Source organism: Podarcis tiliguerta (genome assembly GCF_965153285.1).
Source record: "Podarcis tiliguerta genome assembly, chromosome: 1".
Lineage (NCBI taxonomy): Eukaryota > Metazoa > Chordata > Lepidosauria > Squamata > Lacertidae > Podarcis > Podarcis tiliguerta.
This window is the reverse complement of record NC_139534.1, coordinates 130,272,045-130,290,101: the sequence shown is the minus strand read 5'-3', so window position 1 is coordinate 130,290,101 and position 18,057 is coordinate 130,272,045. Positions and strand designations below refer to the sequence as shown.

At 46.9% G+C, this 18,057-nt stretch overlaps 1 protein-coding gene across 6 annotated transcripts in view; it reads right to left on the bottom strand.

The window, feature by feature from the left end:
- LOC310674347 (maestro heat-like repeat-containing protein family member 2B) overlaps positions 1–18,057 on the bottom strand; it is a 90,293-nt gene that overhangs the window by 33,240 nt on the left and 38,996 nt on the right. For 4 of the 6 annotated variants that reach the window (XR_014509543.1, XR_014509544.1, XM_083433501.1 and 1 more), the window contains exons 20-28: positions 17,479–17,604; positions 13,754–13,906; positions 12,704–12,730; positions 11,511–11,633; positions 10,469–10,548; positions 10,005–10,131; positions 7,160–7,255; positions 5,421–5,522; positions 2,743–2,866 (exon numbers count right to left, since the gene is read on the bottom strand). Coding sequence is in view for 3 of the 6 variants with exons in the window: in XM_083433501.1 (XP_083289627.1) it covers positions 2,743–2,866; positions 5,421–5,522; positions 7,160–7,255; positions 10,005–10,131; positions 10,469–10,548; positions 11,511–11,633; positions 12,704–12,730; positions 13,754–13,906; positions 17,479–17,604 (958 nt within the window). In the remaining 3 variants the exon portion in view is untranslated. The remainder of the gene's footprint in view (positions 1–2,742; positions 2,867–5,420; positions 5,523–7,159; positions 7,256–10,004; positions 10,132–10,468; positions 10,549–11,510; positions 11,634–12,703; positions 12,731–13,753; positions 13,907–17,478; positions 17,605–18,057) is intronic. The other 2 variants (XR_014509545.1, XM_083433502.1) reach the window with 1 other exon arrangement.

The following is an 18,057-nucleotide window of genomic DNA, read 5'->3' as shown; positions in this document are numbered from 1 at the left end:
GCACATATTCTAACTTAAGTTGCCACTCTTCTTTGGTTGGGACCTTGCTTGTTTTCCATTTTTGGGCTAACAAGACACGGGCCGCAGTAGTGAAATACATAAATAACCTTTTTTGACATCTGGGAATCTCAGTCTGAATTATCCCCAACAGAAAGGACTCTGGTTTTTTGGGCAAAGTACCATATTTTTTGCTCTATAGGACGCACTTTTCCCCCTCCAAAAACTAAGGGGAAATGTGTGTGCGTCCTATGGAGCAAATGCAGGCTCTTTGGCTTCAGCAATAGCAACGCGAAGCCTCCGAAGCGCAGAGGGAGCGCTCCCTCTGCTCTCCGGAGGCTACATGTTGCTTTCGCTGAAGCCTGAAGAGCGAGAGGGGTCTGTGCACACTGACCCCTCTCGCTCTCCAGGCTTCAGGGATAGCCGCCTGAAGCCTTCGGAGTTCCTGCTGTGCTCCGGAGGCTTCGGTTTCCTTTTGCTGAAGCTGGGGGAGCAAGACTCTCCTGGCTTCAGCAGAGAGGGAGAGCTGCGCAGCGCCTCTTCAGCCAAGCGGGAGGAGAAATGGAAGGGGCTCCGTTTCTCCTGCTGCTTCGCTGAAGGAGCGCTGAGCAGAGAGGGGGAGAATTTTTTTCCCTTGTTCTCCCCCTCTAAAACAAGGTGCGTCCTATGCTCCAGTGCGTCCTATAGAGCGAAAAATTTGGTGCTTTTAAACACCCCCCCCCAATTCATTATGGATCATTTCCCAATACTCTTTTACCCTTTTGCAAGTCCACCACATATGAAAGAATGTTTCCTCAACTTCTTTGCATCTCCAGCACTTATCTGATTCAGTCTTATACATCTTAGCAAGCCTAGTAAAGGTAAAGGTCAAGGAACCCCTGACTATTAGGGACCGACTCTGGGGTTGTGGCACTCATCTCACTTTACAGGCTAAGGAAGCCGGCGTACAGCTTCCGGGTCATGTGACCAGCATGACTAAGCCACTTCTGGTGAACTAGAGCAGCGCACGGAAACGCTGTTTACCTTCCCGCCAGAGCGGTACCTATTTATCTGCTTGCACTGGTGTGCTTTTGAACTGCATTGCACGGAAATGCCGTTTACCTTCCCGCCGGAGCGGTACCTATTTATTGAGGAGATTTCACCCCTCCCATATCCAAGAATCTCCTGAGGAGTCTGCTGATTCTGCAGAGAGGAGGAGGCGTGTTCTGCTCTCTACTTATTCTGCTCCAGCACCACATCAAAAAGTTGGTCAGTGAGTGAGTCAGTCAGTGTGTCGGAGAGTGTTAGTTAGAGATTGTGTGTTTAGATAAGGTTGCTGCTAAGAGCAGCTGCAGACACTCAGTGCGGTTTAGCATTCATTTATGCTTAGGCTCATTTAGCTCTGTATGTAGTTGTATAATAGTTGTAGATAGAATAAAGAAGATATTCTACAGAGCTGCTCTCCGAGTTGTTTATATACTCTGCTAGACTCTGCTGTACTCTGCTGTGCGACGACTGTCTGCTTGTGGAAGTGAATCCAGTGCTCACAACTCTAAGCTGTGAGTCCACAGCACTTTGACCTGTTCCTGTGCAGAAGGTGGTCTCTGGAAGTGCTACCTAGCTCGCCTAGCCCAGTCGGGGCTGAAGTGGATGAGTCCAGTTAGTGGCACTGGCTCAGGGGCGATGCTGACATTTATCTACTTGCACTTTTGATGTGCTTTCGGACTGCTAGGTTGGCAGGAGCAGGGACCGAGCAACGAGAGCTCACCCTGTCGCAGGGATTCGAACCACCGACCTTCTGATTGGCAAGCCCAAGACTCAGTGGTTTAAACCATGGTGCCACCCGCGTCCCTACTCAGAGTTAATACCACCCGTAAATCGTTTTCAAGTAGTTCTCCTTCAAAGAATAATATGTTGTTGTTGTTGTTGTTGTTGTTGTTGTTGTTGTTAACCCAGAAGCAGGCCCCTTCCTCTGGTTTCTAGCAACAGGTCTTAAGAAGCATTGCTGCCTCTAGCTGTGCAAAAAGAACACAGCTGTCATGGCTGGTAGCCAGTGCTACTCATTTTGACTCAAGAAAACCATCATTTTATAGTTCAAATCGGGGGTGGGGTGGGAAATCAAAACAGTAAATGGACAAAAGTACAAAGATTCACCAATGGAATATACTGAAACGGCAAAACTTGCAGGAAGATTAATAGATAACAATAACAGAGACTTTAAAAAGGACTGGAATCCTTTCATGTTGTACTTACAGCAATATTGTAAAGAACTAGACTCACTCGCAGGGTTTGGCTAAAGCAAAATGAATGAAACTAAGCAAAATGAATGTAAAAAAGTTGGAATAATGATATGAAAATATACAAGTATAATATAGGGGATGAACGGTATTGTATAAAATTAAGAATTTCTAAGAGCACTTATGTAGAAGGCTATGAAATCAAGATATAGAAGTAGTAAATTTTTTGGGAAAACAACGGGGGGGGGGAGTTGAGGGAAGTCATTGGGGGAGGGGGGAAATGGATTTTTTTCACACTTTGTGTTTATTGTTGATGACTGTTGAATACAAATTTGTAAAATTTAATAAAAAGACTATTTTTAAAAAAGTACAAAGATTCACAAAATGTTTAGGGGTATGCGTCCCCCCAGAAAAAAAAGCACTGCTAGTAGTCATTGATAAGTAACCAACCAAAATCTAACCAACCAACCAATCAGAAAGGGGAGTGAAGGCTGGGGGTTCACACAGCCCCCATTCAAAACATCCTCACCTTGTATGTGCAAAAGGCAACTAATGCACTGCGCAGCCCACTGCCGGCATCTGACAGAACCATCACAGGTGTAGGGGGCAAGGAATGCAACCAGCGACCCAAACTGCTGGAAATTTTCTCCATCCTACAGAAAAAGAAAGATTTTAAAAAATCTGTTCATTTGAGCCTGCCTGATCTTTATGACCTGCAACAGAGGCGGGAGGTTTTTTTGGGTGGGGGGTGTTCGGATTCTTTCCCCGTGTTGCAGTCATGGGATTGTTTATATCACATGACGGTGTATGTTTTCATTCCACATTGTGGGAAGTGAAGGAGACAGGATGTTTTTATTACTGGGTTGTAGGACATTTGTCCCTTTGTTCTCCCTCTTTGCTGCCTGATGCTGAAGAGGAAGGAGCTGAGTCAAGAAGAGGAGAAGAGGAGGTTAAGGGGTGATATGATAGCCATGTTCAAATATATAAAAGGATGTCACATAGAGGAGGGAGAAAGGTTGTTTTCTGCTGCTCCAGAGAAGCGGAGCAATGGATCCAAACTACAAGAAAGAAGATTCCACCTAAACATTAGGAAGAACTTCCTGACAGTAAGAGCTGTTTGACAGTGGAATTTGCTGCCAAGGAGTGTGGTGGAGTCTCCTTCTTTGGAGGTCTTTAAGCAGAGGCTTGACAACCATATGTCAGGAGTGCTCTGATGGTGTTTCCTGCTTGGCAGGGGGTTGGACTCGATGGCCCTTGTGGTCTATTCCAACTCTATGATTCTATGATTCTAAGATGCTCCAAGTGTGTACCATATTTTTCGCTCTATAAGACGCACCCAACCATAAGACGCACCAAGTTTTTAGGGGAGGAAAACAAGAAATAAGAAGCCTCTTGAGCGAAGAGGGAGCGCTCCTTCCTCTTCGCTCAGGAGGCTTTGCGGGGCTATCCCTGAAGCCAGGAGAGCAAGCGGGATCGGTGAACACCGATCCCTCTTGCTCTCCTGGCTTCAGCGAAAGCAAGTCTCCTGGCTTTCCCCCGACCTCCCGCAAGAACCGCGTGCTCTTTAAAGGGAGCACGGCTCTTGGGGGCTTTTCTGGGAGGTGGGGGAAGTCCCTTCCCCCACCTCCCACAAAAGCCAGGGATAGCTGCGCAAAGCCTCCGCAGGGCAGCGGGATGAAGGCTCTCCACTGCCCTGTGGAGGCTTCACACGGCTAAACCAAAAGCTAGAACAGTGAGAGGGAGAGCTGCGCAGCGCTTCCTCTCGCTGTTCTGGCTTCTGGGATAGCCCACGAAGCCTGCATTCACTCCATAACATGCACACACATTTCTCCTTACTTTTTAGGAGGGGGAAAGTGCATCTTACAGAGCGAAAAATACAGTATATGTAAATAAACGTAGTTTAGCCGAAAAGCTGCGCTACTGAGTCTGAACGCTGACTGCTTAGACTCTGCTGATCCTGAAGTGTGTTGATGCCTCTTGGTATCAGTTGCTGTGATGTTCGGGCTGGAAAAAGCTTTTGAAGCTCCCAACAGACCAGGTGGGAGAGAACATTCCAGTCGAGCATGTGTCTCTGCCGTGCTGTGTAGGACCTCTTGACAGGGGGTCCCCCCTCCACGCCACTTGTGAGATGGATGATGGTGACCAGGGCTGGGGAGAAATCTGATTCTGATTGACTTTCAACGAGAAGCTACCTGATTCGCCCCTCTCGAACGAATGCGTGAACTTTCATAAGTCACACTTCTCTGAATTTTGCACTGAAATTATCTGCCCAAATAACGTGTACAAGTGTGGAAACATTAGGGGGGAGTGTGTACAAACATGGACATATCAGTGAAAGTAAGAGGGAAAATGTATTATATTTTTTGGGGGGAGGGGGTAGAAATCCTTGCAAAAATGTGAACATTCAGAGCCGTTCACAATACATTTCTGCGAGCATGAGTTGTTTTATGTCATTTTTAAGACTGCATTTTAATGGTGTTGCTTACAGATGATGATGATAATAATAATAATAATAATAATAATTTTTATTTATACCCCACCCTCCCCAGCCAAGGCCGGGCTCAGGGCGGCTAACAAGTAATAATAAAAACAAGTTGAATGAATACAACATAAAAACAAGATTAAAATACAACAATTAAAATATTGAAACATTAAAATATTAAAATGCAGCCTCGTCACAGGAGGAGAAAGGAAAAAGAAAAAAGAAAGAGGGGGAGGGAATCAAATTGACTCCAAGCCAAAGGCCAGGCGGAACAACTCTGTCTTACAGGCCCTGCAGAAAGAAATCAGATCCTGCAGGGCCCTGGTCTCATGTGGCAGAGCGTTCCACCAGGCCGGAGCCAGTGCTGAAAAGGCCCTGCCTCTGGTTGAGGCTAATCTGACTTCCTTAGGGCCCAGGACCACTAGGGGGTTGCTATATATGGACCTTGAGGCTCTCCGTGGGGCATACCGGGAGCGGCGGTCCCGTAGGTACGAGGGTCCTAGGCCGTGAAGGGCTTTAAAGGTCAAAACCAGCACCTTAAATCTGACCCTGTACTCCACCGGGAGCCAGTGCAGCTTGAAAAGCACTGGGTGAATATGCTCCCATGGCAGGGACCCCATGAGGAGCCTCGCTGCAGCATTCTGCACCCGCTGGAGTCTTTGGGATAGTGGGCAGAGATGGGCAGACTGAGCAGCTGGCAAGCAGGTGAAGAGAAGGAAACTCACGGGGAGCTGATAGTTCTCCTGGAAGGCAGCCAGGGTCTGGGAGCTTGCCTGCAGTGCCCTCTCCCTGCTACAGTCTGATACGGTGAACCAGGGGTCTATGAGCTGTTGGCGGAGCAGGAAGGCAAATGCAACTGATGTTAGAAAATCTATTTTTGTTAAATTCCTATGCTGCCCTTCTTCTGACAATCACAGGGCAGTTTGCAATATAAAAACACAGTGCCAATTTTGTCCACCACATTAGCTATGGCTATTCTCACACAGGGCCTTGCCACCGTGATGTTGTCGTTGGAATTCTACTCAATATTGATCCAGAGCAGATTCCAACATATAGTTAGCAGAGTAAAAACTTAAACACGTTGTAGGGTTCCCCCCAAAATAGATCAGAAGCAATTGTATTTCATCCAGCAGAGCTTTACTGCTACTGGGACACGGGTGGTGCTGTGGGTTAAACCACAGAGCCTGGGATGTGCTGATCACAAGGTCGCCGGTTCGAATCCCTGTGACAGGTGAGCTCCCGTTGCTCGGTCCCTGCTCCTGCCAACCTAGCAGTTCGAAAGCACACCAGTGTAAGTAGATAAATAGGTACCGCTCTGGCGGGAAGGTAAACAGCGTTTCCGTGCGCTGCTCTGGTTTGCCAGAAGCGGCTTAGTCATGCTGGCCACATGACCCGGAAGCTGTACGCCGGCTCCCTCGGCCAATAAAGCGAGATGAGCGCCGCAACCCCAGAGTCGGCCACGACTGGACCTAATGGTCAGGGGTCCCTTTACCTTTACCAGCAGAGCTTTACTGCTACTGAAGGCAAATGAGCATAATGGTCACAGGTCCAATACATTCAGGATTGGTGCTGTACATAAGAAATCCAGTTGCAGCAGACTTAACTTAAACTTACAATAACTAATAATACAGTCACATCTCATGTTGTGTCCGCTTCATGTTGCATCTATTTGCGTTATGTCCCGCGGCAAACTGGAAGTACCGGAATGGGTTACTTCCGGGTTTTGCCACTCGAGCATGTGCAGAAGTGCTAAATTGCGCTTCCCGCATGCGCAGGAGCACCAAATCGCACTGCACACCTGCGCAGATGCAGTGTTTTAAGTTGTGGGCATTTCACAAGACGGACGGGCCTCTGGAACAGATCGCGTCCGTAACACAAGGTACCACTGTAAGTCTAAAACCTTAACGCTAAATATAGTATGTACAGAACACCACACTAGAAGGAAAAGAGATAGAAAGTGAAAGTGAAACCCAGGCTCCTTCTGGCCTTACTTTTATAGTCAGCATGACCTCGACAGAAAGAGATAAGAAAACCAGTTTGAACCAGCTGTGCTCAGCTTCTCTGAAGAAATAACCCAAACATCCTGAAGTTTCTTTCACACAGAGAAGCTTCCAGAAGCTTCCAGAACCCTCTTGAATTAAGTAGAATAGGAAAAATCTCTACACATCAGATCAAGACTTTCTGCACTAAGAAATGCAAACTGACAGATGTACGCGTTGGTAATCTAGCAGAAAGACGACTGCAATGTTCTCTGTGTGAGTATCCCCTGGAAGACAGCCTGGAAGCTAAAATAAAAAAGGCAATTCATTCCTGAGTGGATTTGGCAGAGCAGGGGCACCTGTGAAGGCAGGGAAGTCGTGAGGGAGGCCTTTTAAGCATCTCCAGCTGCCTGAAAAGGTCTCTAAATTGGTTGCCTAATCCAAACCAATGAACGCCAATAGAGAAATTTTCTCCTGCAGCTCACCTGGAACATCTCGACCATCAGCTCAGGTGTTGGGTGGTCCTCTACGATGCTTGTCACGAGTTTCCTGAGGGCGTCCATGGAGCAAGAGTACAGGGACTGAAAGCACAATGCAAGTAGGGAGATCAGAGGGCCAAGCTAGATGGGACGTCTGGAGATCCATGACTGGATTAAAAATGCTCTAATAAGCAGCTGCAGAGCTCCAGTCGGGACATAGGACGCTAACTTGCACTGACTCAGACACTGGGTCCATTTATCTCAGTATTGTTCAATCAATAGCAGCTCCCCAAGGTTTCAGACAGGAGCCATTCTTTCCCCCGAAATATTTTATTGTTTTCACTTATTTCTGCAAGAAGCAACCATCAGTCTTCAACAATCCCACCCACCCCAGCAGAAGTGCCAAATGGCTATATAATTTCGTTGCCTTATGGAAACGATGCCTTATGAGGAACGGCTAAGGGAGCTGGGCATGTTTAGCCTGGAGAAGAGGAGATTAAGGGGTGATATGATAGCCAGGTTCAAATATATAAAAGGATGTCACATAGAGGAGGGAGAAAGGTTGTTTTCTGCTGCTCCAGAGAAGCGGACACGGAGCAATGGATCCAAACTACAAGAAAGAAGATTCCACCTAAACATGAGGAAGAACTTCCTGACAGTAAGAGCTGTTCGGCAGTGGAATTTGCTGCTAAGGAGTGTGGTGGAGTCTCCTTCTTTGGAGGTCTTTAAGCAGAGGCTTGACAACCATATGTCAGGAGTGCTCTGATGGTGTTTCCTGCTTGGCAGGGGGTTGGACTCGATGGCCCTTGTGGTCTCTTCCAACTCTAGGATTCTATGATTCTAAGTCATTTCAGTTTTATCATTCCATAAGTCCTTGGAGGCCTATAACCAATGTTTTTTTTTGGGTTTGTTAAAGGGAAAAATGTTGCCAGTACTCACCATGAAGTTGGTACAGAAAGTGGCACACTTTTATTTTTTGTTTAAAAAACTATCAAAAATAAAATGATTGCACATAGTCAAAGAATCATCTCCGAATACTCCACAGTGCTTTATCAAAGTGTATATGCTTATATCATCACAAACTTAACACAAAAATAAGACATAACAATCTCCATTGCTTGAACTGTTGTCCACAGCTCATAAGATATATTGTATATGCAGCAGTGCTGGTCTGCAAGGTTTATACAAAAGCAGAAGCAGGGAGGAGGAAATAATAATATTTAAAATATGTGCTTCATGTGCTCCAAATTGTGCTGTGGGCCAGGAAAAAAGCACTGCCTATAACCATGTTCTAGCAATGCCACATACGTAATATAATTATGCCAGGTTGATTGAAAAGCAGTGATTTTCTTGTCTCATAGAATCATAGAATCATAGAGTTGGAAGAGACCACAAGGGCCATCGAGTCCACCCCCCTGCCAAGCAGGAAACACCATCAGAGCACTCCTGACATATGGTTGTCAAGCCTCTGCTTAAAGACCTCCAAAGAAGGAGACTCCACCACACTCCTTGGCAGCAAATTCCACTGTCAAACAGCTCTTACTGTCAGGAAGTTCTTCCTAATGTTTGGGTGGAATCTTCTTTCTTGTAGTTTGGATCCATTGCTCCGTGTCCACTTCTCTGGAGCAGCAGAAAACAACCTTTCTCCCTCCTCTATGTGACATCCTTTTATATATTTTATATATTTGTCTGTTCAGTTGTTGTGGACAGGGCTTGTCAGTTGCCCATCAACATCATGTCCCAGAGTTGTGCGATCTCAAGTAGGGGTAGGTCTACACTGGTCAGTTCTAACGTTAGAAATGCGTTATAAAAATGTGACAACAGAGGGTGCTGTAGGGCAGCAATCTGTCGTCAATGGGAAATTGCATTATCAGCTATTATTATGTGTGTGTTTTTACAGCGTTTTTTCAATCAGTGTAGATCCAGCCTAGGTCTGCATTCCTACTTGGAGGTGCTAGAGATTGAAACTGGAAAGAGTCTGGCTGCTGGATCAGACCGAAGAGAGCTGATTTAGTCCAACATTCTGTTCTCATAGTGGCCAGCTAGATGCCTCTTGGAAGTCTGCAAGCAGGACACGAGCAGAAGAGGACTTTTGTGTCCTGTGGCTTCGAGCAACTAATGCATTTTCCCGCATTCAGTATACACAGTATGCGAATTTTTGTGCGAATTCTCGGTTGAATGACTGCACCATGAAATTTGGAGAGGTGAGAATGACTCTCTCTCTCTCTCTCTCTCTCTCTCTCTCTCTCTCTCTTGGGGGAAGCTTGTATTAAAATGTGAGCTAAATCGAACTCCCACCCAGTGCCGGATTTACATATAAGCTAAACAAGCTATAGCTCAGGGCCCCACTCTCTTGGGCCCCCCCCAAAAAAAAATTAAAGGAAAAAAACCACTGGATACATTTCCAAAACATAAGATTTTTTAAAAAAACCTACATACAGCAACAGTGTTTGGTGTTGTGTAGGCTCCTATGATGTAAGTCGTGGGCCCCGCCTGCTAGCCTGCTCCCTAAAATATCACTGGTTTGCTCCTTTCTATATATAGGGTGCCTACATTCTGCATGGACTGGTTGCATGGCAACATGGGCAAATGGCTTTAGATATCTATTAGGTCCATAAATGACCATATAGCACATATTCAACACAAAAAACCCCAACCATTTGCTGTTGACAAAGGACAGCTGGACATATAAAGGGCCTCATAACCTTCAGTAGCTTAGGGCCTCATCAAACCTAAATCTGGCCCTGGTCCTGCTCTTTGGTATGATCCGGGTAGTGGCCAATCAGATGCATCCAGGAAACCCCTATGTGGATGAGAAAAGAAGATCTGGAAATAAACTTTTGCCACCTACCTCGATCTTTAGAGCATCCCCTGCCGTCTCTTTCAGCTGCTCCAGGGAAGGAAGAGGAAACAAACTCTTGATGCTCTGATCGAGGAGACTGCGAACTTCCTCCATGGCCAAGCATGGCTTCAGTTTGCTGGCAGGAGGAAGGTGGGCTGATAGGTCACACAGGAGAGACTTGTGGATATCTGAAGAATAGTAGGCTGGACCTCAGTTTGGTTGTGGAACATTTGCTCCCACAAGAGGGAGCGATGGCTGTTGCCAAAGTCTCTTAAACAACCCAGACAGAATCCAAAGAGGAATAGCTCAACTGATAGTATGTGAGACTCTTTAATCTCGTGGGTCATGGGTTCGAGTCTCACACTGAGCAGAAGATTCCTGCATTGCAAGGGGTTGCACTAGAGGACCCTTGTGGTCCCTTTATGATTCTGCGAAAAGAAATTATGTGGGAAACTGCTAAGAAACACACCTACCTCAGGAATGCCAGGGCAGTGATGGCATGGGGACGAAGTGCAGTATTCAGAGAGTCCAGTGGTTCCTCCTTGATAAAATCCTGTGAACACAAGATGGGCAAAGGGCAAAAGGAATTGAGGGTGGGGAAAAACCCTTGAGGGGCAGAGAGATTTCCTCCACTGACATGCCATGGCCTCTATGATTTCCAAAGGATACCAAGAAAGGATCACTCTTTGCTAAGCCAGTGATTACCGTATTTTTCGCTCGATAAGATGCACCTGACCATAAGAAAAAAATATATTCTGAATGAAACAGTGGATGTATGATTTTTGTGGTTCATGCTGTGGCCACAGCCTCCTTTATTGCTATATTCCCTTATCTCCCTCCCCTTTCTTCTCCTTTTCTTCTAATTTCTCTCCTCATTTCTTGTTTTAGTATTCCTGTCTCCTCTCCTTGCAAGTTTGCTGTCTTTACCTCCTCACTCCCAGACAGCCTCCTTTATCGTTAGCGTCCCTTGTCTCCCTCCTGATCGCTTGCTGATCAGCTGCTTTGTTTCAACACCCCCTTCCCTCTTTCTAAAAAAATAATTGCACGATCTGCTTTTTGCCCCTGGACAATTCAGCTCCAGGGACCACGCATTCGCTCCATAAGAGACACAGACATTTCCCTTTACTTTTTAGGAGGAAAAAAGTGCGTCTTACGGAGCGAAAAATACGGTAACTTACCTGAAAGGCTAAGGGGCAATCAATCCATGAGGGAAGGATACAGAGGCGACATTTTAGGAGCACCAAGGTGGATCTTGAACGGCCGCCACTGCATTTAGCTACAAAAGTACATTTGCACTACAGGGCTGACCTCTGGGTAAATAACACCGTTCTGCAAATTTGAAGCAGGAGCTGGCTGTGCATAGTGCCGATTGCCTGGGAGCCCATGATGTCATCAGGAAACCTACCCCTTACAATCCTAGGAGAGGTTCTGCACTTTTGTTAAAAAGTTTCATGCAAAGGCCTCTCTGAGTGAACGGGGCTGCCATAGCCTCAGGCAGAATGTCAGGTTCCTCACCAACAAGATGTCCACGAGCTCCTTTTTGCAAGTTAAGACGAAGTTCTGGAAGTCCTGGGTCTCGCATATAGCCTGGCAGATATCTGTGGCGCTCTCAACAAAGGCCAGCTTGAGATTGGAGTCCTGCATTGCCAAAAGAAAACATGCAAAAAAACCCCAAACTATTATATTAGGAAACATTGCTCCGCAGAAACGGATATAGTATGTGTCAGGGAACTGCCATCGGAGCTGGAGGTGGAGAGGAGGCTCCAGGACGATTGTGGAGAGGGTCCCAGTAGGGAGAGAGGTAGCCCATCCGCTGGGGAAGGAAATCAGCGTAACACCAGTGGAGAAGGGGGGCAGATGGGGGAATCGGAGAGGTGGCTCCAGGACTCTTCGCAGGAGACCAGCGGAGAGGGCACGGGTACTCCGTTGCCCACACCCACTTTGCGCAGAAAACTTCCGCGCAGGCAAAGGGGGAGAAGACTGGGCGTCAAACACCTTTTATGCTGGAAGAGATTTAAGAAACACCCACTGACGGATTCTGCCAGCGACTGAGGCAGCCACGAAACTTGAGGCTGTCCAGACAGAAAGGGTTCAACCAGGCAACCTAGCCAGGAGTAACGGCAACTTACGCACGAGCAACCCCTAGAACCATTACAGTATGCAAAAATGTTTATATATGGAGGAATTTTCAATAAAATTTGGGTGAATTTTCACAAAGGGGAGAGAGCTCTAGTGCTGCTTTTAAGTTTTCCATTGGGGGCAGATGGTTGGCCACAGCGAGAACGGGGTGTTGGGCTAGGTGGCGCGGGCAGCGCTGTGGTCTAAACCACAGAGCCTAGAACTTGCCGATCAGAAGCTCGGCGGTTCGAATCCCCACGACGGGGTGAGCTCCCATTGCTCTGTCCCAGTTCCTGTCAACCTAGCAGTTCGAAGCACGCCAGTGCAAGTAGATAAATAGGTACTGCTGCAGAGGGGAAGGTAAACGGTGTTTCCGTGCACTCTGGTTTCCGTCACGGTGTCCTGTTGCACCAGAAGTGGTTTAGTCCTGCTGGCCACATGACCCGGGAAGCTGTCTGTGGACAAACGCTGGCTCCCTCGGCCTGAAAGCGAGATGAGCACCGCAACCTCATAGTTGCCTTTGACTGAACTTAACTGTCCAGGGGCCCTTTACCTGTTCAAGACTCCAAGTCAGATAATTCCTTGCTCACCTTGTTCTCAATGCTGACGCCCAAAACCTGGACAAATGAAATGGACAAATTGCCAAATAACAAACACAGCACAACAGCCAGCCCATTATCATCTTCTTCTATTATTACTGTTACTATTACTATTATTAAAATTTGTATACCGTCCTTCACCTGAAGTTCACAGGGCAGTACACAACATAAAAATGCAAAACGAGAAGCCAAAATACACAACGAAAACAATAATATACACAAATAAACCAATAAACCCCTTCTCACAAGCACATTTAAAAGGAAATAGGTGTTTGGGTGAGCTTTCCATCCTGCCCTCCACAAAGACCTACAACAAAGGTTTCGAAGGACCTCTTAGCGCTGGTAGGGATGATAGGTCCTTATAGAATCATAGAATCATAGAGTTGGAAGAGACCACAAGGGCCATCGAGTCCAACCCCCTGCCAAGCAGGAAACACCATCAGAGCACTCCTGACATATGGTTGTCAAGCCTCTGCTTAAAGACCTCCAAAGAAGGAGACTCCACCACATTCCTTGGCAGCAAATTCCACTGTCGAACAGCTCTTACTGTCAGGAAGTTCTTCCTAATGTTTAGGTGGAATCTTCTTTCTTGTAGTTTGGATCCATTGCTCCGTGTCCGCCTCTCTGAAGCAGCAGAAAACAACCTTTCTCCCTCCTCTATGTGACATCCTTTTATATATTTGCACATGGCTATCATATCATCCCTTAACCTCCTCTTCTCCAGGCTAAACATGCCCAGCTCCCTTAGCCGTTCCTCATAAGGCATCGTTTCCAGGCCTTTGACCATTTTGGTTGCCCTCCTCTGGACACGTTCCAGTTTGTCAGTGTCCTTCTTGAACTGTGGTGCCCAGAACTGGACACAGTACTCCAGGTGAGGTCTGACCAGAGCAGAATACAGTGGCACTATTACTTCCCTTGATCTAGATGCTATACTCCTATTGATGCTATACTCCTATACTCCTTGACTAAGGCCCATTGAACTTTGCCACCCTCTGGAACCAGCTCTGTGGCAAAGACCACCCTCTCCTTTAAAGCACTTGCCTGGCAGCTCTTCCGGTAATAGCAGAGGACATTCTTCATTATGTCGGCCTCCACCCTGGCCAGGAGGAGCTCCTTGGGGGCTTGGAGAGCCACTTTGCCGTAGGTGAGCATCAGCGTTTGGTGGACGTGACCCCGTCTGCCCTGCTGGTAGTCCTGAGCAACAGAAAAAGTTAATGGGCATGGGTGCTTCTTGTTACATTTTGGCAGCCTCCGCATGAGCTGTTTAAACCTGAAATCACCAGCCTTGTTTTCACTTTCTGCAGAGAATCTAGACCACACCGTTGCCAGATTCTTGCTACCCAGTGTTTCCAACCTGGTCCTCCTTTATTTTTTTGCCAACCTGATTTGAGGCTATTGTTTTTCCGGCCAACAAAGAACTGAAGCACCAGCTTGCTCAATGCAAACTGGCAAATGCTTTTTGTGGTTTTTCAGCACTATCGGACCTTTAATTAGTAGCTTCCTCCTTACAGATCCTATTGCTTCCTGTTCGGCACAGCAGCAGCAATACCGACAAAGAGTCACTTTATCACCCTTTAATTGCTTATTAAAAAAAGGGATGCGGGTGGCGCTGTGGGTTAAACCACAGAGCCTAGGATTTGCCGATCAGAAGGTGGGCGGTTCGAATCCCCGCGACGGGGTGAGCTCCCATGGCTCGGTCCCTGCTCCTGCCAACCTAGCAGCTCAAAAACACGTCAAAGTGCAAGTAGATAAATAGGTACCGCTCCAGTGGGAAGGTAAACGCCGTTTCCGTGCACTGCTCTGGTTCGCCAGAAGCGGCTTAGTCATGCTGGCCACATGACCCGGAAGCTGTACGCCGGCTCCCTCGGCCACTAAAGCGAGATGAGCACTGCAACCCCAGAGTCGTCCACGACTGGACCTAATGGTCAGGGGTCCCTTTACCTTTACCTAGTTGCTTATTGCCTGTTTGTTCTCTCTCTCTCTCTCTCTCTCTCTCTCTCTCTCTCTCACACACACACACACACACACACAGAGAAAGAATAACTGATCTCCTCTTTTTAAAAAACAACAACATGAATTTATTTTAAGGATTATTTCCACAATATCTCTCTCTCTCTCTCTCTCTCTCTCTCTCTCTCTCTCTCTCTCTCTCTCACACACACACACACACACACACACACACAGAATAACCGATCTTCTCTTTTCTCAAAAAACCCACAAATTTATTTTAAGGATTATTTCCACAAGCTCGCTCATCTGAATTTGGGAGGGGTAAAGGACCTCATGAATCTCTGCAAAACATGCAACGGCCTTCAATGAGCCTGTAAACACACCACAGCAACTTTATCCGCTCTCTCAGCAAGTCCCAAGTTGCACCCCACAGGAGGTTTTTCAAAGAGGAAGTGTGAGGAGGAAACAGAGATGGTGCCGTGGCCCTGTAAGTCCATACAGGATGCTCCACTGGCAGCAAACTAGGTCTGGGCTAGCGGGAGCTCGTGTCTCTCCTGGCGCTGTGCAGAGATAAAGCAGAAATGCTGACAGGGAGGCCACCGGCTTGAGGAGGAATTAAAAAGAGGAAAGCTGAAAGAAGCAGCAGGGGAGAGAGGAATTCTTGGGAGGTGTCCCACTCTGCTTGCAGATTAAGCAGTTTAAGGGAACAGAGATAAAGAGGTGGTGCCTTCTGGGGCAGCCCGAAAAGAAATGTCAGATGAGAAAAGGGATTTGCAGGGAAAGCCCTCAACCCTAGAATAATAGTAAAGGAACAAGAAATAGAGAGATTGGAGTCAGATTCATAGAAGGGAAGGGACCACCAAGTCCAGGCATAGGCAAATTCAGCCTTCCAGAAGTTTTGGGACTACAACTACATGGGGCTGCCCTTGAGACTGAATGTCACAGCGCAGAATGTCACAGCGAGGCTCCTTACGGGGTTGTCTTGCGGGATCACATTGACCCAGTGCTATACCAGCCGCACTGGCTCCCAGTGGAGTACAGGGTCAGGTTTAAGGTGCTAGTTTTAACCTTTCAAGCCCTATACGGTCTACGGAGGACCTTAAGGTCCACAAATGACATCATTTTGGAGGTCCAAAGTCACAAGGTGGTTAGATTGGTCTCAACTAGGGCCAGGGCCTTTTCAGTACTGGCCCCAACGTGGTGGAACACTCTGTCACAAGAGACTAGGGCCCTGCGGGACTTGACATCTTTCCACAGGGCCTGCAAGACGGAGCTGTTCTGCCAGGCCTTTGGCCAAGGCACAGTCTGACCCCCTCCTTTGGTAATCCTCACAGAACTCTAGCCCAATGGTTGCCATTAATTTGATTTTGAATTGATTTTAGAATGAATTGATTTTAGAATGCATTTCAATTGATTGTGATTTTATGTAAACTGCGTTACTTTTATTGTTGTCAGCCGCTCTGAGCCTGGCTTCAGCTGGGGACGGCGGGATATAAATAATTTTTTTATTATTATAGTGGTACTGTAGCAGGACCCCCCCCCCCATCATTCAGTTTGTACAAACTTCACACACACTCACACTCACACACTACATCCACTACGCTTCTGTTATAAATTCATAGAAAACCAACCATACATCGGATTTGCACTGTTCTACGTTTATTTTACTCCATGAAGGAAAGACTACAAAATGGGGAAGGTTTGATACAGGGCACCATAATCCCTTCATCATCCCAGCACATCCACAGGAGCCCTGCCCAGTTGCTATGCCAACCCTGATGGTCCTAGACAGAAGACAATCAAGATCACAAAGAACTTCCATATGGGAGTGGATTCAGCATGGACTGGAACAAAGGACAATGACCAGATCTTCCCTCAGGGGGCAGGAAACTGCGACTACCTTTTTTCTTCAGAAAATGACTCATGGGGGGGGGGGGAGAGAAGGGAACCAGCCAGGTGACAGGACACTCAGGTTACCACCACAACTCCTCCCTCAACCCCTCCTTTCTGTAATGTATGCATGATGTTTCTGGGGGTGGGCTTGACCTAGAGGATGGGAATTTCAAAAGTTTTTATAAGGTCTTGCACACCATTTTCTGTGTCTTTCCTCTCTCCTGCAAGTGAGGGGAACACCCTGTTGCAACAGTTCAATAAAGGCCAAGGCTACAGGCTGCTGTTTTGCTCCAAGTTATCCTGGTTGGTGTCTTTGTTTTTGTCCAAGGGAGCCCTCGGATTTTTCCGGTAACAGTACCTTGGGTTACATACACTTCAGGTTACATACACTTCAGGTTACAGACTCCTCTAACCCAGAAATAGTACCTCAGATTAAGAACTTTCTGCAGGGTGAGAACAGAAATCGTGCTCTGGCGGCGCAGCGGCAGCGGGAGGCCCCAATAGCTAAAGTGGTGCTTCAGGTTAAGAACAGTTTCAGGTTAAGAACAGACCTCTGGAACGAATTAAATACATAACCCAAGGTACCACTGTATTATCCCTAGCTAACAGGACCAGTGGTCAGGGATGATGGGAGTTGTAGTCCCAAAACATCTGGAGGGCCGAGTTTGCCTGATCTAACATAGTCGAACACCCTGCAATGCAGGAAACTCAGTGAAAGCATCCCTGACAGATGACCATCCAACCTCTGCTTAAAAACCTCCAAGGAAGGAGAGTCCACCAGCTCCCAAGGGAGACCGTTCCCCTACTGAACCGCAATTACTGTCAGAAAGTTCTTCCTGGTGTTTAACCGGAATCTCCTTTCTTGTAAGGCAGTTCTTAAACCCGCAACGTTTAACCCAGGAGAGGAGTCTCTCTTCAGTTACCTTGTAGCGGCTGATGATAGAGGACATCTTAATTTTCAGACCCATCCCAGCTCCAAATTCCTGCAACGTGGCTAAGGTCAGATCTAAATGTCCCACGGCCGAGAAAGAAAGTATCTGGATGATCTTCTGTAAAGTGGAATAGAAATAGAAAAGAATCAGCTGGCCAGGTCTCAGTGCCTTTTGTTTTTATCTTCAGTTATGTTTTAAGTGATTTTTATACACTGTAATTTTTAATTTTATTTTTTGCAATTTTTATGCATTCTGCCAAGGAGCTTGGGTGAGGAATAGAATATAGAAACATCTGAAATAAAAAAATGAAATACAGTGGTGCCTCGCAAGACGAAAAGAATCCGTTCCGCGAGTCTCTTCATCTAGCGGTTTTTTCGTCTTGCGAAGCAACCCTATTAGCGGATTAGCGCTATTAGCGGTTTAGCGGCTATTGTTGTTGTTGTTGTTTAGTCGTTCAGTCGTGTCCGACTCTTCGTGACCCCCTGGACCAGAGCACGCCAGGCACTCCTGTCTTCCACTGCCACCCGCAGTTTGGTCAGATTCATGCACCTATTAGCGGCTATTAAAGGT